This window comes from Alosa pseudoharengus, unplaced genomic scaffold (assembly GCF_046254945.1).
Source record: "Alosa pseudoharengus isolate Yale_2024_CS ecotype anadromous, Long Island Sound unplaced genomic scaffold, YU_APseudo_1.1 YU_APseudo_1.1_scf_19, whole genome shotgun sequence".
In the NCBI taxonomy this organism is placed as follows: domain Eukaryota; kingdom Metazoa; phylum Chordata; class Actinopteri; order Clupeiformes; family Clupeidae; genus Alosa; species Alosa pseudoharengus.
This window is the reverse complement of record NW_027468657.1, coordinates 8,593,835-8,616,313: the sequence shown is the minus strand read 5'-3', so window position 1 is coordinate 8,616,313 and position 22,479 is coordinate 8,593,835. Positions and strand designations below refer to the sequence as shown.

Sequence of the window (22,479 nt, the reverse complement as noted above, 5' to 3'; positions counted from 1 at the left end):
TATACCGAAGAGGCCTTTAGCTGTTAGCTTTTTCAATATACTGTACATGGTTCGCTCGGAGCTACAAACCTCCTAACGTTGTAGTTAATAAAATGGAAGGTAGTACCAAAGTTGCCTGGAGACAGGAGATTTTAACAAGGCAAGCATTCTCCTGAGGCCATACAGGCCGCAAGCCTTGTAAATTTGAGTGCAAGCCAGTGCCTTATGGCATTCAAAGTAAAAGTCCACTTTTTTTTTTCTTTAAAGGCTTCATTTAAGAAAATGAGTTGGTTTATGCTGTAGTGTTCTTTTAATAACGCTTAGGTCTGATGCGCCAAACATGGATATGGTTCTATCATGGACTGAAGCATGTATAAAACATGTTACATTTGCTCTGCATGCATGTATGACTGAAGCACTTTTCCAGTGAAAATATTCAGCTGCATTTGAAAAACATTAGCATTGAGGACACATGGAGCACATCACTGGAATCATGCTACCAGAAATAAGTCCAGCTTGTTAAGCCATAAGAGCCCCATTGCTATGATATCATTATTCTTATTTTGCAATGAAGCCCCTTAGTTCAGTAAAGAAAGATGACATTTGGCAACAAAATGAATGTCCAAGCTACCCTGATAATGAATGGACTAAAAATGAATACAAGCTGGATGTTTGCAGACAATACGAAATTGCCATGTTTTCTGTGACTGCTTTCAATTTCTGGACTGACAAGAAGAACGAGCTGAGCCAGTGTCCTGCAAATAGGCCTTTTTAATGATATCGGTCTAAATGCTAAATAAGCCAGATTTGTTTCCCTCTTTGCCTTTATTTGGCTGATCAGTTGTTTGTTTGCATGCAAGGGGAAAATGCATGATGGTCACGACTGTCTGTTTCTGTCAGACATCCTTTAGAAATCTTCAGGAGGGAAAGACATACTGTAGGTCAGCGTTCATCTGAAACGGGCTTCAGAAACAGACTAGTGGGTGTTTTGTTTTTTAAAGGACAAACAAATGGAGTTATGTTGTATACCACGCAAACATATTATGTACCATGATATTCATTATTGCGTAATGTCTTCTCATTTTATTATATTACCCTAGCATCTCTTAGCATGGAGATGACTGTCTTCCTGAAGAACACCTCTACTGCACACATGCAAAGGTTAGCTATGATTCCCTATGGGCAAAATGAGTCAGTGCCCTCTTCTCAACAAATAAATGCTTGGTATGTTCAATATTTGAACATAAACAGGCTCATGTACGACAAGACAAGAAGCAATTTGGTCACAGAGTTTCACATCTACTACCAGTAAAACATTATATTAGTAACTCATTAGTAACTCATTGTATTTCAGATCTGTAATAGGAATGTGATAACAGTATAATAAAGGTATCATAAACTAATTGATCATTTCTCATTTCTAGATTCCCTAGATTCATTGTAGATCATTTATATAGGCCTAAAGAAATGTGACTCTCACATGCCCCTAGTATAGAAAAGGAGAAGACAACAATAAATAAATATAAATTAATAAGCCTTTGTGAGAAAACCCATCTCCATCCCCATGGTCTGAATAGATCCAGAATGCACAAAGAAGTTATCAGATATCAGATAAAGTACTACTCTGCTCAGCATTCTCCAACTGTCTGGGGTGACTTGGCATGGAGAGCGAGCGAGAGAGAGAGAGAGAAAGGGAGAGAGCAAAAAAAGATAGAATAAGGCAGTTAATTCATCTCGGCGCTAGAAAGCCTCATTAAAACGCTGATGAGTTTAAGGATTGCCTGAGGTGGAAAAGGCCGTTTATAGCGCCGCAGTAGAGCACCGGAGAGTCTCGCCGTCTTCTCTGGCTCAGGCGAAAGGAGGGGAGGGAGAAAAGAAAGGAAACGAAACACAATGAAGGAAAAAAAAAGGCAAATGGGCAATCTGATCCGATCGATACGCAGTGCTTCCCTACGCTTAAGCACATTGTGCGCATGCATTTGTTTCTACATACGTTTTCAGAGGAGGACCTTATGCTTTATGACACCTCTACCTTCCGCTTCTCAGTAAATTAAGATAGAGTTTGTGGAAATGGGAATTGATCTGACCTTTGTATCGCGTGAGGGATATAAATCTCCCCAGATCGACTTTATTGCTGAATTAGGGAGGGACATGGTGTATCCTAATTTAGGTAGTTACACCAGGCTTCAGTACCAATACAAGCAGAAGGTCATGCTCGGTGAGAACAATCTATTTTAATAGACAGTGGTGTTGGCAGCGTTTGCCTGCAACGGTGTGCATACAGTCCTCCCCTGTGCAGGTTTAAGCACACATACCTGACAGCGGAGAATTGATCCGATAGAGTTGTTTCAAACAAAGTGTTTCACTCGATGAAGGCAGACATTTAGGCCCACTCATCAGATTTTTACGAGCTTACAAGACACACTGTGGAATGAAGATGAGGAGGGTTGTCGGACGGCGAGGTGGTTGCATTTGCCGTTGTCGCCATGGGTAATGGGGAGTGCTTTCACCGCGCTGCGGTGTGCTTGAACTCGTTTAGAACTGTACGTCCTACGTGTGGTGTCACTAATTAGGAACAGGCGGCTTGAGTCTGTTCATTTTGCGCGTGATCTCTCTATCTTTCCCACTTGTCATCATCAATCATCGTGGCATAAATTGTCCTCTTTGTGTATTTCTGTGCCTTTCTCTCTCTTTCTTCCTCTCTCTCTATCTGTCTCTCTTTCCCCTCTCTCTCTCTCTCTCTCTCTCTCTCTCTCTCTCTCTCTCTCTCTCTCTCTCTCTCTCTCTCTCTCTCTTTCTCTCTCTCTCTGTCGCTCTCTCCCCTCCTGTCTCTCTATCTCTCTTTCTTCCTCTCTCTATCTGTCTCTCCTCTCTCTCTCTCTCTCTCTCTCTCTCTCTCTCTCTCTCTCTCTCTCTCTCCCCTCTGGTTATCTCTCTCCTTCGCACTGCTCTCGCCCTCCCTCCCTCCTGTCTTTCCATTCATCTCACAGAGCATGCAAGTCTAATCTGCAGTGTACATTCACTGAGAGCAGCTCTTCTTCCTTCCTCTTCATAATGATAACCCACTCCGTTAAAGAGATACTCTCCCTGATTCGGTTTAGCTTATCGTCAGCAGCAGCAGCGGGGGGTCCTGTAAAGCAATGGCGTGTCCCTAAGTAGATGCATTCAGATCGCACAATAGAGACTCCCGTTGCGCCATCACACAGAGGAAGGGCACGCCAATGTCTCTGGTCCCTATTTAATTTTAGAGCACAGTCTTTTCTCTCACTTGTTTGCTCTCTCTCTCTCTCTCTCTCTCTCTCTATCTCTCTCTCTCTCTCTCTCTCTCTCTCTCTCTCTCTCTCTCTCTCTCAATCTCTCATTCGCTCTCCCTCGTTCGCGCTCCCTTCATTCTCGCTCACTCCCCCCCCCCCCCCGCCCCCACCTTCAGTTAGCATGTCCATTCGGGCCTGTTGCTTTTCTCCACCCTACTACCCATTTCACAGTACTATGCATCAGTGGGGGGATTCAGCAACATATCAATCAGGTGAGCCAATTTTCCCCATCGACTTGTCGTTGATCTCCCGAATAAGGCAGCAGGCCATAGGCACACCACTCTTTATTTCACAAATCTATCCAACAAAATAACAGATCTCCCAGTGTCCTGCTGAGCAATGGGACTAAAGTGGGTGATGTCATTTATTCCCATAATGTCCCATTTGGACCCCAGCTGTCTTATTAATTGCATGAAAGCAGGTTAAAGACTGCAGGTCATGGTAATCAGAACTCCTTTGTAGGGCGTCATCAACTGAAGTAAAATATTGTTTTTACTGCTCAATACCAAATACATAGCCATTCAGATCAGTGCATCGTTGCATATCGTTAGATAGAACTATACAGACAGAAATCCAATGCTCACAGTGCCGCGTATGTATATTTACTATCCTCTTCCATGTGTGACTGCTCTTAATACAGATGCACATACTGTATACATGCTTGAAGATGACCAAAGAAAGTTTTGCTCTTGACCTGGCCATTCTGTAACGACCAAAGTGGTGTGCTCGAGATGCCCAACAGGCCGCTCTGGTGCAGAACAAAAGTCTTCATTACACTGGCTGATTGATTATCCATGCGCCCCATTTATGCAGACAAAGCACAGGGCCTTGGCACTGGAGTCTGCATGTTTTCAACAGCCCTCATTTATTTGAATTATCTGTGTCGATTATCCGTTCCAAGGAGAGGACCCTCGCGCTGCCGTTAACTGGGGAAGGGGATCAGGTGCAGTCGATTACGACGCCAGCACTGCAGACACTATAAGCCACCTCCTCTCATTTTGCACCTGAAAAGCAATTTTGGCCGTGAACGTTGGTTTATTTGTTGGCCATACGATTTTATTCACTTTGTTATTTACTCATTTAAAAAAACGTCACCTAGTGCTTGTTTATATTATTGAGCAAGCGGTAAAAAATAGTCAATGCACATTTTATTACAAACTACTTTTAAATGACAGCAGTTAACTACTGTCTGTCAGGAAGCCTTTTGTGCACAGTGTGTGTGATATAAATGGGAGAATCCTACCTTCTGTTCTCTCCAGAGAAAATACAAGTTATGCTATTTCTAGTGTGTTGCTAATGCAGACCATCCTGTTGTTTGTGTAGTTATGCATGATGAATATGCATTTTTATAGATGCACATGTGTGTAAAATGCACGGTGGCCTCTCCTGTGATAGTGGATAAAAATACCTCAAACAAGACACGATAGATAATGCTTTCCCGTTTAGATATATCAGACAATTCCGCTCGGCCTTTATTCTACTTTCAAGCAGTCAAGCAATTGAGGTCTTTGAACCCCCCACAGTAGTCTCACAGATGGAGACTCACTACCTGAAGTATTCCATCTCATCCCCGAAAGGTTACAGTCAATTAACTTCCGAGGTCCTCCCATAAACATGCCCGTATGCTGACGACTGGTTGGCTGCTGCTGCTGCTGCTGCAGCTGCTGCTCGGCTGTCTGTCGGACTCTCACAGAGGGAGCTGTTGAGCCAGGAATGAAGCGAGACTGAATTTCAAATGAAGGACATGTTGTTTGCTAGAAAAAAAAAAAAAAAAAGCATTGTTAGGTCCATGTGTGTAGACGATATGGCAGATTCAAACTTTGCACTTCCATTCCCAAGTGTTCTGTATTGTGTGCTGAGGCAATGAGAGCAAGACAAACTCGACTATAATCTCTTGAACCTGTATGCAACTACATCATGAGTGAAGGAAGTGAGAGAGTGTTCCCGGGTTGTGGATGGGTGTGGGGATGTCAGGGACAGTGAGAGATGTCCTCCCAAGCTGAGGGAGGTGAGAGACCCTGTCGTGTGATAGCGCGCCACTTTGAAGTTGTGAATGAGTGTGAAGCTTTCAGTCAATCCTTTCTGTCCCCTGGCTGGATGTGTTGTTGGTCCTTACACTGCCCAGCTGCATAGCAGTGCAGGCACTTCATATTGCCATTGCATGCACAGACAAAAACGATTGTGTGTGTGTGTGTGTGTGTGTGTGTGTGTGTGTCTTTGTTCATGCAAGGAATCGAATCAGCTTGAGCAAATGCCCAAGTATTATTTTGAACAATTTATATTCCCAATATATTATGTCAATAAATATTGATTTACTAATTATGGCAATTATGATTAATTAAAGAAAAAAATGCTAACTTCCGTAGCCGTCTGCACAGTCCCCACTGCGCCATTTAATTCCATCTCTGCTCTGAATTCTATTGTGCACGAACCACCAACTGTCAGTCCCATTGTTCCAAGTAATCTCTCAACTCCTCGAGAGTAACAGAGACACACTTCCCACTAAACAAAGCCTGATTTGCACTCACTAAACCTCAGCGGTATTTCACGAGGGGAAGCATTTTTTTCCCCTTATTTCTGCTCTACAATCAAAGACTTTCATTTCCCTTAGCAAGTTGGAAATCCAAACTCTAAATCAAACATGATGCCATATTGCCGAAAGCTTTGAATCTTGATAGCGAGATTACCTTTAGGAAATCCGAGTGAGGAAGAAACGAGCACTGCTTTTCTCCTAACTCTCCAAAACTACAGGGGTACTTTGATTTCAAAGTGGATGTAAAAGCTTTTTTTTTTCTTTCGTCATTTTCTTTCTTTCTTTTTTTTAAACAGAAAAAACAAAACATAGAGTTGCCCTTTTGTTTTACTAGAACGCCTTTGAAAACTATATGGCTAGTTGTTTAGTGAATCCTGGAGCTTGTGGTTCGTGTCATCTTTGTTGTTCAGGAATGTAAGCACATGGAACGAATGGACAGTGGGGGGTGGTGGGTGGGGGCGCTCTCGTGAGTTTGGGTACTCAGCCCGGGGCCGGATGGGCAATGAATCTAGAAGAGGACAAAGGTGTCTATTTACCGGTAAATATCCCCCAGCAACACCATCTGTTTGAGTAGCATTCCTCAGCCACCACCCTGGCCCACCCTGGCCGTCCAAACAGCCCCCTCCGCATGCACCTGCGCTGGGGAAAAAGGGCTGTATCCTCCACCTGTCCCCTGAGGCTGGAGTCATACCGGCCCCTTGGCTGAAGTGCCGTGTTTGTCTATGTGTGTGGCATCTTTCCTCCCACGGTTCTCCCTCTCTCTCACTCACTCCCTCTCTCTTTTTTCCCTCTCTCACTCACTCCTTCCATCTATCTCTATCTCTCTCTCTCTCTCTCTCTCTCTCTCTCTTTCTCTCTCTCTCTCTCTCTCTCTCTCTCTCTGCAGCTGATTTCATATCAGTGTTTGATTTCCCTCCTCTCTGGTGAAAGCAATCTTCTGAACAAAGCGATTGCTCTGTTCCTCTGTGCCATGGTCCATAAGGTAGTGGCATTTCAGTGGTTACATGAATGCAGAATGACTGTTTTGCAGTTGATTTCAGCCCATGTATTTATAGCCAGTGTGAACTTGCCTGTGTTGCCTCTCTTTGCTTGTACATTACCCTGTGTTTGTTTCCCTGGCTCTCTCTCTCTCTCTCTGTCAGAGTGTGTCAGTGGCTGAGATCTACTCAATAAGTTGAGCGCAGTGTGGACTTCTGGATTGAGGAGAAACGTCCGACTGTTTATTCCTTGGCCTTTGAAATGACAACACATGAGGTCACTCGGTTTGAAGGATTTCAAAGTTTCTCTCTCTCTCCCTCTCTCTCTCTTTTCTCAGCCTGCATGTGTTTGATTTCCTCTTGACACTCAGGGAATTGTCATCAACACGGGTCAATGCCTAAACTTTCCCATGTATCAAAATAAAGCGTAATTGACTCCATTTGCAACTCCTCGCGAGACGTTGCCATGTCGACGACTGCCAAAAGCAATACAATTTCAAAATCCTATAACTTTACTGCCAAATATTTCTTTTGCCTCCCCGATTCCTCCCGTTCTTCTTTATTTCCCACATCCTTTTCTCTCCTTTGGAGATGCTTCCCCCCTCATATCGCTCACATATTTCAGCTCTCTGCTTCCCAGTCTTTTTTCTCCGACCTGAGGATTTGTTAACTGGCCTCGCCTGCCTCGCACACCTTGTGTTTATCAGTGCTCCACCCCCAATCCCAAGGAGATAATTGTGTCCAATTCGAGGGCCTTGCAGGGGCATTGATGCGTTATTGAGGGAGTCGTTCACAATGGCTGGCGTGTGTTATCAGTGGAGCAGTCCGCGCTGGTGAAACCTGATGGAGTTTTTCTTTTTTTTTTTTTTTCAATGGCCCTTGCACATTTCATTCCCCTGACTGGCAGCCCTAAACCCATCACTCAAAACAGACAGCCTGTTGGGGGGGGGGGAACCCAGAACCCATCACAACCCTGATAGGTCACGGGCCTCAGCACAGATGAGACATGGTTTGATTGTGTGTGTGCAACTCGCAAGTATTTTCTCTTTAATGGTGTTATATTGCTGATTAGCCCTTCACTCGAAATGTGTTTTTTTTCCATTCTGTGTGTCCTGTATCTTGTTGCTGAATAAGCAGTTCTGCTTTTGTACTGTATGCCATCCGTGTATTCATGTTTTTGTCTATTTTGATTTTGAATGTCTGTCGATGTGTGTGTTCATGCACATGCGTCTCTGTATGACAATGTCCGCCCTGAAGCTTAGGATGCTCCTCTACAATTGACCTAAATGACTAGAATACAGTGTTGACTGCATCTGTAGAGATTTGCATATTTACCCTTGGCTGAGGGCTTACTTTGAAGCATATTTTAACCCTAAGGTTTGTTAAACGAAATCCTTCAGATCAAATCACCGCAATACAGTAAATCCTTAATTATGATAAAGCTTTGTTAAGTGGGGGATTTGAGGAAAAATACAAATTATAATAATAAATGGAGCGGACGAAAAATCCCCCCACCCCAAGCGATTAGCTTTCCACTGATGGTGAATAGTAATTATGGACAGCTCCATACATCGTGGATGTGGGCTTGCTCCCTTTCCACAGAGATTAATTGAATCCTGTAGCAACTATGTACTTGCTTGTTTACTGTTTTTTAGTGATAATATTATTTCCACCGCAATTCATTAGTTGCACACACACACACACACAGACAAACCCTCGTCCATTCCCTTGTTTTATAATGAAATTAATTGCGAGCCTGGATTTGTGTCAGTGCACTGTATTGGTGAATTTCGAATCCTTTCCCATTGCAAGATTTTGTACAATATCACTGGGAAAAAAGGGGCTAATTGAGTCGCAGCTACTCAGTCAAAACGGAACTATACTTCTCAGTTAATTGTGTGGTATGAGCTTCCCCTATTCCAGTGCGTTTAACTATACATGTAAATTGCCTCATGTGTTCTGTCTCTGCACTCTTAAAGGAGCCTTTTGTCAAATGGGACTCCTAAGTTCCGCTGTCACAGTATCCCAGGTAATCACTGGGGCTGATTTGGTTCCTTTGTCACCACAAGAGGATCACTTTCACCCGGCAATATGAGCTCCTTGCTGTCTCTGGCGCGGGGGCCCCAGTCATCCTTCTCTACGCCTATCCTTCTTCGTTACGAGCTCCAGTTGCCTGTTTTTGTAGTTTTTTTCTTTTTAAGTGCTTCCGCGGGGGCAAACATGTTTCCCAAACAAACAAATGAGATAGACATTCACTCGAGCTCGGGAAGGGAATAGTGTTTCCAAGTACCTTGCAATAGCACACTTAATAGAATAGTGTCCTGATTGAGTTCGGGACCACTGTGTGTGTGTGTGTGTGTGTGTGTGTGTATGTGTGTGTGTGTGTGTGTGTGTGTGTGTGTGTGTGTGTGGTGTGAGAGACTGATTGTGTGAGAGTGAAAGGATATGGATATAAAAAGTGCATGTGTGTGTCTGTATTTACATGGGTGTACATCTATATAGTTACATACAGTATGTGTGCCGGTATATGCTATACTGTATGTGCCACATGTCGCTACTGTGTGTAGAACTCTGGGCCTAGATTTGTATTTACATTTTTGTTGTGTGTTCAATTCCCGGCTGCCATCATGGTGCTCATGGGCAAGGTACTTAAGCCAGTGTTCTGGGGAGACATATTTATGATAATTTCCACAAGAAGTGTCAGCCAAATGTATAAGGATAAGTGTATTTGTTCATTGGTAACTATTGAATATTGCTGTCATGTTGAATCATCAAAGAATTAGAGACTACAGCCATCTAGAAGTTGGTCACATCTTAAGGGCCCTTCATGCATTGACCGTCATTCATTTTTTAATGGTCCCCTCTGGAAGCTTTTCATTGACCAACCCCAGTTCACTTTAATGCAGGTAAATTGTGGATATGACTCTGTCCTATTCACATACACCAATTTTCTCTCATCCGGCCCCAGAGTCATTTACTGAGGGTGAATGCTGTACGATTCACTGAAGTATGTAGAAGCTAATGGACCTTCTCTAATGACAGCCAGTATGTCTTTTAATGGAGGTTATTATTTAATTTCCTCCCCTCCCCTGTTTCTGCTCATAGTCGAGTTCTGACTAAAGTCTCCGTTTCTCAACCGGCTAGCTAAAGCTTGGAATGACATGCACACCTCAATTACAGTCTGCTTTGTGATGTAGTCTAGGAAAGAACAGTTTATCACTCAAAAGGTCTTATTTCTAAGTCTCTCGCACACAAGCACACCAACATACTTTGTGAAAGCACATTCTCAGCAGTGATTTTGAGCATGGTTTTAGCGAACCAAAAAGGCTTTCATCCTGTGTTTTGAAGCTAAGTAGATATTCTATGATGACCTTCAGTTTCCGAGTTTTAAATTTAGTTTGCCTTTGTTTTCACAATATCAGAGATTATTTAAAAGTCCATCCATCCTTTATGCCGTGAGAGGGAGGCTACGTGCAAAATAAATCTCCATTCCCGCTGTAACCTTTGAAGGCAACACAAGAATAAGAAATGAAATATTGATACATCTCGTCCATAAATCCAAATTGGAAATAGCCCCATTCACCAAACGGCTAGGTATAACGCTGACATCTTCACATTAGAGCCGATGATTTGGCGTTTGGTGTTGTACAACCCCTGGCTTTTATGACGACTAGCATTATATTTTGTTGGCAGTTTATTGGGGGCGCAAATGGGACCCGGTTTAATGAAAGAGTTCTCCTCAGTCTCATCCCTGTGAAAATAAATATTGGGTGGGAGGCCTACCAGAACACCACAAACAGTAATGATGTTGTAAATCTGCGAAGTGGTGAGAAGGGGCAAGAGTTTGTCTTCGAGTACGACTTCGTCACTGGTGCAATAAGCTTTTACTTTTGGCTCATCGCAAGCGAGACAGCTGAAGAAATACGGTTATAATGCTGACAAATCTAACCAAGAAGGGAGGAGGAGAAAACAGGGAACATGCAGGTGTATTTTTTTATTTGGACAGAGATGAAAATTGCATTCCCTCAGAGAGACTTTTGAAGCACAGGTTTGAGTTTTCTAGGAGTTAGGGAGTTATAAATGTTTGTCAACCACTGCAGAAGATGAATCGTTTACTTATTCAAATATAGATGATGTCTTGCTGACTTCATCCATTAGCATAATAAAGTATCGTGTGCAGAGAAGCTGGAAGAAATAAGGCGTTTGTGAAATGCGAAGCTTTGAGGTTGATATTTCTCCATCTCCTGATTTGTGCAAAATGGACATGTTTTGTGGAAGTTATTCATGTTTCTCGACTCGGTAAACATATCCCCCCTCTGCTAATGTCACTAATGATATCCCAAAAGAATTGAAAGGATTCTTTATATATTCAAAACTGGCTGCATGCAGAGCTCTGTACTGTAGACAAGAGATTGTGTCTGGAAATGAACCAACTTTGCGTCCAAAAAAAAGAAAAAGTGACCCACATAGCAGCAAATACATGCATTTTCTTTTAGATCAAAATGTAGAAATGTGTGACAAATCACTGAGTACAGTGCGGCTTCAAATATTGCAATACCTGTGTGAATTTTCTAACAAGTATTTTGTTTTGAATCATGCAGAGGTGATATTAAGGAAGCAGGTTACTACGGTGACTAGACTTAATACTTGAGTCACCGCTGTTTGAGAGTATGCTGTCCCACTGAGTCGTATAAAGCAAGTTTGTTTTCCAGACAGGAGAGTGGCTTTCGCTGGCTGTCTCCCCACAGCATGTCATGACATCAGCACTCTGCTGTAAACGAGTCTCTCGCAGTGCATTTAGCTCACTCATAAGCAGACGGAGCCGGCGTGACTGGAGACTCATGGCTCAACCCAATTATCAGCTGACCCCCAACACACACACACACACACACACACACACACACACAGAGAGAAACATCCCCACCCCCCCCAGCTTCCAGTGTCTCATGAACAGGAAAGCACAGAGTGGTTTGTATGTTACAGGGAATCTCTGTCCATCCATATTGTTTGTTTATTTATTTATTTATGTATTTATTTATTTATTATTCTTTTTGCTTTGACTGTCCTGCTAGCATCCTCTTCATCTCTTGTTTCCCTGCTCTGAGATCTGAGAGCGCGTCCGTGTGCCGAGAGAGAGCCAGACAAAAGGCCCACATTTTCCTCTCAACTGCACTTGGCTTCTCCTCAGCCTGCTAGAGGAAAGGAGACGTGAGATGTGGTGAACCGCCATGCTCATGACACCCCACCGCACTCCATCCGCCCCCCCCCCCCCCCCTCGGTCCAGGAGTTCAACCCTGGGCTTTGTGAGCCTTGATTAGGGGGACAGTAAATCCGCTGTTGGGCGATGTTCCTCCAGCACGCCCGCTTAATGGCTCCGTGACTCACGCTTCACCTTCGGCATTGTTGCAGCCGGCCCTGTGGTTGATTTCTCTCCGCGGGCTGCCCTGCGGGTCCCTCCCTTCTCCTCACTGTTCCATTTGGCTAATCTCGTTGTCGTCTTCCTCCTTGTATATAAATTGCAGGAGAAGGACACAGGGTTGCCGGGGAAGTCAGACCGCACTGCCCTCGCTTCGCGTAGAAAAACTCACCGGCTCCGCTGCTATTTCTGTGAGGGGAGAAAATAAGCTTCGGTTGGCCTTGAGCTTGCACCGTTTCCACTCACACAATGCGTCCAGATGATGTGAATGTGTTTTCACAGCCGCAAGGCTGGTTATATTGACATTTAAGATGGCCTAATTAATACAGTGAATTTGTGCATGTTTTAGTATGGTTCTGAGAATCAAAGTGTATGTACACAGCTTTGTACACAGAGCAGGTATGACATAAATGGTATTGCTGCTTTGAAATGCATCCATTTGTGCCAATGTTTTCAAAAGTGGGTTTTACCTTCTGTCGCATTACAGTTTTTCTACATCTTGACTGCATAATTGATGCTTTAGTAAGCTGCATGTAACACGGATATAATTACACTGTCTATCAAAAGTTTACTTTGAAAGAGCAAATACACATAGAATGCAAAATTCCTCCCATCTCAGCACTTGAATATTAAAATATAAATCCCCCTCTTGGTCAGTTTTTATACAACATATTAGAAAGTGTGTATGCACTGTTTTATGAGGTATAAAGCATAAACAGTTGCAATACAAATAACAATCCAAGCAGGTGTCTAAATTTCTCTCTGGCATTATAAATAATTAAGTTTTTATAATGGTCAGTGGAATGGGAATCATTAGAGATCAATAAAAAAACAACTCTGCAATCAGAGTAAACAAGTTGCTTGTGCTGCAGCACTTAGCACAGACCACTAAAAATAGTCTGTTTGTCCTCTCTGCCCAGTCGGACTCCAAAATGTTTGTAGTCCAGAGCGTGGTCTCTTTAAGGAGACTCCGCTGACTCTGCCCCCCCCACCCCCCCCCCCCCCACACACCTCCTGCTCCGCCCTCTTTCTCCTGCTGTGTCAGTGTGCTGACCCTCTCAGTCGGACTCAAGTCGGCCTTTGGTGGAGTGATCATCGGGCGCGCGGCTATCAATACCTCTAAAGCCAAAACAGCGTTCACAACACGGGCGGCCCAGAGGCTGCATCGTCCCGTCTGATCCGCCCACCCCCCCCCCCACCCCCCCCCCCCCAAACTCCACCATGCCGCTCCCCCCCTAAGACACCGTTGGGGTGTGTGTGTGTGTGTGTGTGTGTGTCTGTGTGTGTGTGTGTGTGTTGGGGGACGCTTTGAAGTGTAGACTTGAAAGAGCTCATCTGAATAGTGAGTGATGGAGAGGCTGCAGGAGAGCTGTGAACGGTGATTACACACAGATTAGCGGAGCACACGGAGGCCGCCACCGCTGCCGCCGATGCCCCCATCTGAAGCTGATGCTGAGGCCACCTTGGCTTGGGGCCCAATCACTGGCCGCCGTGTCAGCGTGGGGCGGCGTCTCGCCATCACAGAGGCCACAGGGGCCACCGTGTCTAGAGTTGTTTACTTACGGCATTAGGAGTTGTCAGTTCGAGATGGGAAATGACAAATCACATATCAGTCAGCAAGCATTCTGAATCACACTGGTTAGTTGTTGTTGTTGTCGTCTGTATTCATTTTTGGGGGGATTTTCCATAACCTCTCTCTTCATGTTTTTGTGTTTTCCAGTGTCTGCACAGATTCTGAAGGCCAGTCTGGACAACATGGAGCGTCAGATCCAGAGGCTGGAGAACGACATCACCAACTTCCCCAAGAGCGAAGACAAGCAGGACAAGTTTGTGGAAAAAATGTCCATATCCTTTTTAGTCCAACTCTTCTCTTTCCAGACCTCTCTTCCCAGTTCTCTCTCAAGTCAAAGAAGGTAGGATCTGAGATTATATATATTTATCACCCGGAGAGAAGAAATACTCTTTTCTGATTGGCCGGTGGGGTGGCTATTAATTCTGAATAACAGGACACCGTTCCATATCAATGCTTATGAATGGTAAATATAACAACCATAGTAGGACGACGGTTGCAGCGCTCTAGAATCTTTGGTTGCAGGCTTCCCAACAATGGAATCAACTGTAAACAAGCTAACTGTCCATGCTAAAGTTGTACAACAAGCTGAACTAGTGAGCTTCTTTTTAAACAGAACCGCGTGTTCTCTTTGCTTTACAGTGGCAACCGGGTGATAAGCGGGATAACGGCCTTCGAGGTGTGTCCAGTTATACGGAATTAATGGACTCGGGCGGAGTTTTTTGCCCCTCGCCCTCGTCCATTAATTCTGTATAACAGGACACCTCGGCGGCCGTTGTCCCTTACATATATAGACCCTTTCAACAATAAAAACAAAAACAATGCTAGAACATTCTATTTGGTTCCCAATCTACTTCCTCTGCATTAAGATAACATATGGAATGTTAAAACGGAAGCCTTGTGGGGCCAACTATGATGCTGATAATGGAACTCTCTTGAAAGGGTCTATATACTGTATGTTCATTCTATGACATGATTTTCCCCCACACACACTGACACACATGCAATAGGCGTGTATGAGCTGTAGGCGGTTGTCACTCGCTCCATGGCGAGCACTGGGACCTCCAGGGAGGATGAGGGGATAGGCAGAGCTCCCTGGTGACAAGATGTTTATCGGCCGTGCCATCCTCTTCTCCGAAGTCCCCCGAGTGGGTTCAGCCTGGGGGCTATTTATACATGGCTCTCCGCTTTCTTCCCATTGGATCCTAATGGAGTCCTGGGCCCCACACCCTTCACCACCCCTGCTCACTTATCACCCACACTGACTGATTTCATCTCCTTGCTGACCACAGGGCCCTCTACTAAGGAGCCTTTCCACGGGATAGCATCTCTCAAGGCTCCTCTCCTGTTTCCATGTCAGAGGGCTTTCACTTAAGGTCGACGTGGTCCTGCGCTCAAATTCAATTAGCAATTCACTTGTTTTTGTGCTCCTCGCTTTGACTAAGAGAGGTTTGACAGGCAAGTTACTCTCTTAACACAAGTGTTTACATATTGTCAATGGAAATGTACTGTACATCATAGTTTTCAAATCGCTGATCTTTCCAGAGAGATACAAATTACCTTTGTGTGCTTCCAGTAATGCAAACAGAGAGAAAATGGAAAGAGGAAAAAAAAAAAAACACGTTGGTAATTTATCAATCACCAAACGACTTCCATATGTTTCACTTACTCCGTACAGATAGCACAATACCCCCTTTCTCCTCTTTGCTCCCGAGCTCGCATCAGAGATTTATCAAAGCTTAGTCTGCACTTTGGGTGGCGTAAGAATAATAGCCCTCGAACACATTAACAATCTGCTCGGAGTCAAAGAGGGATGGTTAAATTTGTGTAATTAAAATATAGAGAGCTCTGCTCTGCTCTGCTTTGCCATGGTGCTGCTGAGTTCTGGGTGAATAGAGGAAAATAAGCCAGGAACACAGCCTGGGCCCCCAATGTCAGTATTGATTATCTCCGAGACTCCTCCGAGGATTTGAACTTGAGCGAGAGGAAATGGATAAGTGCAGATGCCCCGCCACAGCCCGTCTGTGTACAACGTCTGCCTGCGCAGCGCCACGCCACAACGCGCACACACACCCCCCCACACCGCGACGCGCACACACACCCCCCCCCAACCCCTCCACCCCTGGAGACTTCTAAAAGCCGACCTGGCCCTGACTCAAAAACACTGCCACCGCCAATGACTCTCTCCTCCCTCCCCTCCCGCTCCTGATCTGTCATTAGAGGTAGGTCAGAGGGAGACAGGGTCACCGGCTCAGATCCGCATTGTCTCAAACACCCCCCCCCCTTCCCCTTCCCCTTCCCCTGCGTTTAAGGTCGGGGGACAGAGAGAAAAGTGACGGAAGTGGGAAAAAAGGAAAAGGCAAACACCTCTTCTGAGTTGCAGTCAAAGACTTTACTCTCCTCCCCTCCAACCTCCACGCACATACACGCACACACGCTCACACGCACGCACGCACGCACACACGCACGCACGCACGCACGCACACACACACACACACGTACACACACACGCACATACACGCACACACACATGCACACACACATGCATGCACACACGCACACACACACACACACACACACACACACACACGCACGCACACGCACACACACACATCCCACCTCCAGTAGCAGGCCCAACAACAGGAGGGAGTTTCTTTTGGAGTGATTGCCAATGGCTTTTCTGCGCAGCATCTTTCAGATGGACTTTCTGATTGGCTCTCTTCGCCCTTAATGTTTTTCTTCTTCTTCTTTAATCAGCCTCCACATTATTTTGCCCCGGGTTTGACCTCCACGTGCGTGCCATCACTCACTAGATGTGGTGCATATGTTAGTGGAAATAAATTGGTTGCTTCTGAGGATTTGGCATGTTGCCCTTCCTTGCGTAACCTCTGCACAATCAATTCACATGATTGGGTGCTGGAAGTGATGTCTTAGATGCCTGCAGTTGAAGTGACAGCAGCGCAAAATGCGCAAGAGCTTGTCCAGGTATATATTCTTTGCAGCCTTTATCTAACTCTGTTCACCGTGTTCAGTGTATAATGGAAATGATGCTCTTTTTGAAGAAAGTGGACAAAACATTGTGTGGGCTTGTCTGAATAAAATAGATTGAGTCTTAAGATCTAGTTATTGGAAAACAAATAAAATGAAATAATGACAGGCTAATTATTGTAATGAAAATATTTGTATGTACCGTATACAGTGCACTACAAACAAAACTAAAAGGGTATAAACTGAGATTACTTTCAAGGTAAAGCAGAGACAACCCATTTAAGTGACTGACAGGAATTCATTACAAAGTTGATTGCGTATGTCACCATAAGACAACTTAATTATTAGAAAAGCAGTTGAAAATATATTTAGATAATTCATTATTTTTATTATAAAGTGAATAAAACTGATACCCCTGGAAAAAAGGATGTAAAATCATGCAGATATCATATATTATCATATTATATCATATTATACAGCAGTTCTATATAAACAGTTATTCAAGCATTTTTATGACGGATGCATTAACTATTATGTTTCCACCAGACTTGGTATGTAATACTGTTCTGCACTAGTGCGCTTGGTTTGTAGTATTAATCAGAGTTAGTCAGATGCTCACCCTCTCTGTTCATCTCTCTCAGTCGTCAACCCCACAGACCCCCCCACACACACACACACACACACACACACACACACTCCCTCCACCCCGTGTGAATGAATTCTTCACATTGTTTATTGATATTGATACTTTTTTTCTGCCATTCCATTACTCTAATGTATGCAAATTGCCGAACGGAGTAGTGTGTTCAGCAGTTTGGTGATTTCTATCTATCAGAAGTAATGGGACCCCACAAAAGGCTTCCAAATGACGTACGAGACACAGGGGACCCTAACTCACCCCGAGGCCGAGTGCAGGCTCTGGTTAGATGTATGGCGAGTTGACATGGAGTTGCGTAGCCCCTGGTAAGAGAGGGGGGAGGGGATGAGGAGGTGGTGGGGGGGTGGGGGCAGTGGTTGGTGTGCGGGGACCTTGCATACTGGGCGGGTAATGGGTGCATGGAGGGTCACAGCGGTGTTCGGCAGCCACTCTGAGCTTTGATGGATGCGGGAGCTCGTCTAATAGATCTCCGATCTCTGTACCCCGTGCCCATAATTCAGCCTGTTTGATATTTAGCTTGATCTTTCTGCTCCCAGCGGATGCTAGAACACAAAGTCAGTTATATTTTCATTTTCTTTCGTCATTTTGTGAAAGGGTGAACGCTCCATGCAAACAGGGGAACTTTACTGTATAGTGGGTCTAAGGCAATGTTGCACGGCACAGCATTTCATATCCATTTTTTGACTAGCAGTCTTGGAGGGTAATTCACCTGAAACAGTAGTATTTACTGTCGCTCCTTTCAAGTCAAACATGGAAAGTGTTCTTGTATGCACAGGGGATATTGCGAGGGATAGATGTGCTTACTACAGAGGAGGATTCAGCTTTGAGGCCATTTGTGACAAACATCAGTAACTCAGTAAGCCCACTGGGTCTTCTGCCCATTCTTAGCTGTGATATCAGTGCACCACTGGAGGAGTCCTTTAAAAAGACCAGCCACACAAACACCGCCTCAAACCCCAACAAAGACATTTTAATTTAATGTCACTCTCTCCACGGGCTCACAATGTGGTGAATTATGGGATGGGAAAGACTGCCTCGGAGGTTGTGTTTCCTAGTTAAACGTAATGGCAATCCATATGGTGCCCCAAACCCCAAGCCCACAGGCGATCCCACAACAGAGCTGCATAATGTGCTGCCTTCGAAGAATCTGGCCATGTTGTTATGTACTGTTATAAAGTCAGCCACAGGATTTTATCACCTGCAGTATTGATGCCTCCGGCAGCGAAAGGCAAACTGATTTGTCTGTCTTAAAATGCTGTGAAAACTATTTATCTGCCATTTGAAGTATGAAGCATGTTACGTTTTAAATAGTGAACCATTACACATTTTGTGTCCATGTCCAGCCTTGGACGTCATTTTCCTTTTCCGAAATGTTTTACTTCCTACATAACTGACACTACCCTTCAGCCTATAACTGAAATTCAACACCGATCACATGCCATTGTAATTGATCCTTGCCAATGGCCCCTTGCAAAGCAAACTTCTCTGAAGCCTTGTAGTTAACAAGAGCCTGTAAATATATATGCAGTGCATTAGGGCTTGAGTGTGGCTACTCGCGTGTGCTGGTTGGACTGGCCTGTGTCACTCATTCCCTGGCTATATGCTCTGATGCTGCCCTCAGTTTTGTTTTTGTTTTTTTTGTTTTTGTTTTGTTTTGTTTTTGTTTGTCGACACACTGCTCCCTACAAGAAAATTCCATTGTTCAGGAACAATGGCCCAGTTCAATACACCACGTGTCACAGGAGACAATGCAATTTTAATTAACGAATGCTAATAGGTGCCAAACTGAGCAAACACTATCAGCTGAAATAATAATTGTAATTCTAATAATGATGATCATAAAAACATAGAGCAGATAGGAGATGCATTGTGTGTGTGTGTGTGTGTGTGTGTGTGTTTCGTTGGCGGATGAGGGGGATGAGGGTGTGTGGGGGGGGGGGGGGGGTAAAAGACTTGGCACGGATGTATGTGATTATGTTGCTGTCTACCCGAGATTCATGTTTATTGGAAAATGGCAACCAAAGCCATGTGTTTTGTGTGATATCATTTTGCATATGCTAATGCACTTGATTGCCTTGATCTGTGACTGGATGGAAGAGCCGTGTCTGGATGAGAAAGGGACCTCGATGACTGCCTCTTCAAATTCCATTTATAAAAGCCTGAGACTGTTTGACACAACCGGTTTGTGCTTTGGGGAAATGACTGTGTTTTGCATCGTAATGGTGGGGGATTGTATTTAAGTCAGCATCAATTGATGCTACAGATGCCAAAAGCTGTCCTCAATGAATTTCAATGGTCTGAGTGCTGGGTTTTGTGAAATACAAGGTGGCATTGACACAGAGCAGAACTTAGCTCAGCTCCACTTAATAATGATATGTTTGCATAATCCTTGTATAAACAATAGCATAAACATACATTAGTTCTGCGTTGAGGTATGCACCCTCAGGAGACTGCCATGGTTTTATACTATAGAAAATTTCTCTTCAGATGAGTCAGCTAGTGGAGATGGATTTTCTATATGACATTTGTCTGTAGCTATTGAAAAAACAGGAAACCAGTGTCCAAACGATTCTCCTTGGCAGAACCACAGACTCTCTTTATGTCTTTGTGCATTTACTCAGCCGGGTTTTCCCATACAGTGGCCTACAGAAGACAAAGCTGTCATTCTGCTGCACTCTGTGCCACTGTTGTCTTTTCTCCTCTCTAGTCGAGTTGAGCCTTGGCCCCCTTGAGAGACGCATACATCTTAACAGCAGCCGCGGATCTAATGAGAATGACACTCAAACGAGAAGGGCACATGTTTCACCCATCATGTTTCATAAATCATTATTTTTGTCAGTGCTGTGGTTGGTTTTTCCAACTATTTCTTTTTTTTTTTTTTTATGATCGTAATGTCTTCTCCTTCGTCGAATAAATGTCTCAATGTGCTGGACATCATTATGCGCATGCGAACTCCCAGGAAATTCAACAATCAATGTCTCGTTAGGCCGGGGCGAGACTGGGACTGATTTGGCAGGTCCATTAACTGTGAGTGCGGGTTGACACCAGAACTGAGGCCAGGCCTGACAGACCGAGTGCCCTGGGGATGGAGGTGAAGGCCGCTTGGCTGCAGTTGACTGCCTCTCCCACTGATCTGTAATCAGTGGCTTGATGTGTCTCTGGGCTAGGCCCGAGCTCTTTCGAGACGCACGTGTGTGTGTGTGCACGCGTGTGTGTGTGTTCGTGTTCGTGTGTGTGTGTGTGTGTGTGTGTGTGTGTGTGTGTTTGTGCATGTGTGCGTTCGTGTTCGTGTGTGTGTGTGTGTTCGTGTTCGTGTGTGTGTGTGTGTTCGTGTGTGTGTGTGTGTGTGTGTGTGTGTGTGTGTGTGTGTGTGTGTGTGTGTGTGTGTGTGTGTGTGTGCGCGTGTGTGTGTGTGTGTGTGTGTTTGTGCATGTGTGCGTTCGTGTTCGTGTGTGTGTGTGTGTTCGTGTGTGTGTGTGTGTGTGTGTGTGTGTGTGTGTGCGCGTGTGTGTGTGTGTGTGTGTGTTTGTGCGTGTGTGTGTGTGACTGGGTGGTGTTGTCTATGCATCTGGTCCCACAGGCCCCGTGCTGAAAGACTCTCTCATTTCCTGAGCCCTGTGTTTTGTGGGACGCAGATGGTGTCGCTTTGCCGTGCTGCTATCGCACATGAATTAGATGATGCGCAAAAGCATGCTTTTGGGACATTCCAAAATGGCGCCCATAATAAAGAACATCATTTCATTTTGCCTTTTCTTGGCCTTGGTTCCTTTGAACAGAGAGCCATATTGTGCCGTGACATGGCTTAATCTGTGGCATAATCTTCTCTCCTCTTGGACAGTCTCAAAAAATAGATTGGCTGGATAATGACCGTGTCTGCTCCGTCAGCCTCTGAATTTCACACATCATTAAGCTACTTTATCTAGGTGTTGTGCAAGTCGTAGCCCAGAAACTGAAAGAAATGCAACAAGCAGCCTAGCCACAGGAGGTCTGTGCCAATCTGGGTCTGCAAGCCAGGGGTTGGGGGTGGGGGTGGTGGGTGGGGGGGTAAAATTGTGTGCGTTTGCTAAGGGGTAACAGAAGACTTCAGCCACATGCTGCTCTGACCAGCATCGTCTCTCTCCCTCGTGCTGCGGGTGGTGAACCCCATGTGGGCATCTCTCGGAGGGGGTGTGGCTGGCGGGCGGGCTGACGGGAGGCTGGCACCGTGAGCGTTCATCCTCTGCACCTCTTTGGCTTCGCTCTGGCACCTCCGATCTGCACCTCATTACTCTCCCAAAAGGCCCGGGCTTAACGCCGGGGTAATAGACAGAGCGCGCGCCGCTGCTCATTTGTCACAGGCCGATGGCCGCCATGCAAAAGCATCCCCCGCACGCACACCCCCCTCCCTCCCTCCGCACTTGTTGCGGCGGTGGTTAATCCGGCGGCGGTGGCAGCGGCGGCTGCACAGACACTGGAGTGTGTCGCTGCCACTGATGAGCCTCACCAGCTCGCCCGCTCTCACGGCTTCTTGGTTTCACTTTTACCTGACGTTTTAATGAAAATACCTCCTTTGAAATACCTCCTCTCTCTCTCTCTCTCTCTCTCTCTCTCTCTCTCTCTCTCTCTCTCTCTCTCTCTCTCTCTCTCTCTCTCTCTCTCTCTCTCTCTCTCTCTCTGAATTGTGCCATTGTTGGGCAAACGGCTTCATCAAAGCTTGCTGTTGTGCTCCTCTTCTCAGGAGGACTTTGCCTCATTTGGGGATAAAAATGCTGAGACAGAGACTGAGCCTGAGCTGAGGTAGACTTCCAGCACTGGCTGGGTAGCACAGGCAGCTAATATCAATTAACTTATATCAAGTCTCAGTGCTTGGCGACCCTGTGCACCTCTATCTACCGCATAAGCTTCTCCCTCCACTTCCTGCCTCTCTTTACATTCACTGCCACCGTTTAATGCTCGAAATTACTGTAACCGGCTAATGTCACTACTGCTCCAATTACTTGTAAAAAGCCCAGTGGAAGTCCATTTAATCCTCGGTCACATCCTAGAGACGCGCATCGGAGACATC

At 45.1% G+C, this 22,479-nt stretch overlaps 1 protein-coding gene across 1 annotated transcript in view; it reads left to right on the top strand.

Annotated features, from left to right (window-relative positions):
* The window catches only part of LOC143132842 (protein diaphanous homolog 2-like), an 86,778-nt gene that overhangs the window by 42,267 nt on the left and 22,032 nt on the right, over positions 1–22,479 (top strand). Inside the window, exon 5 of the mRNA XM_076292666.1 lies at positions 13,940–14,064. Within this exon, the coding sequence (XP_076148781.1) occupies positions 13,940–14,064 (125 nt within the window). The remainder of the gene's footprint in view (positions 1–13,939; positions 14,065–22,479) is intronic.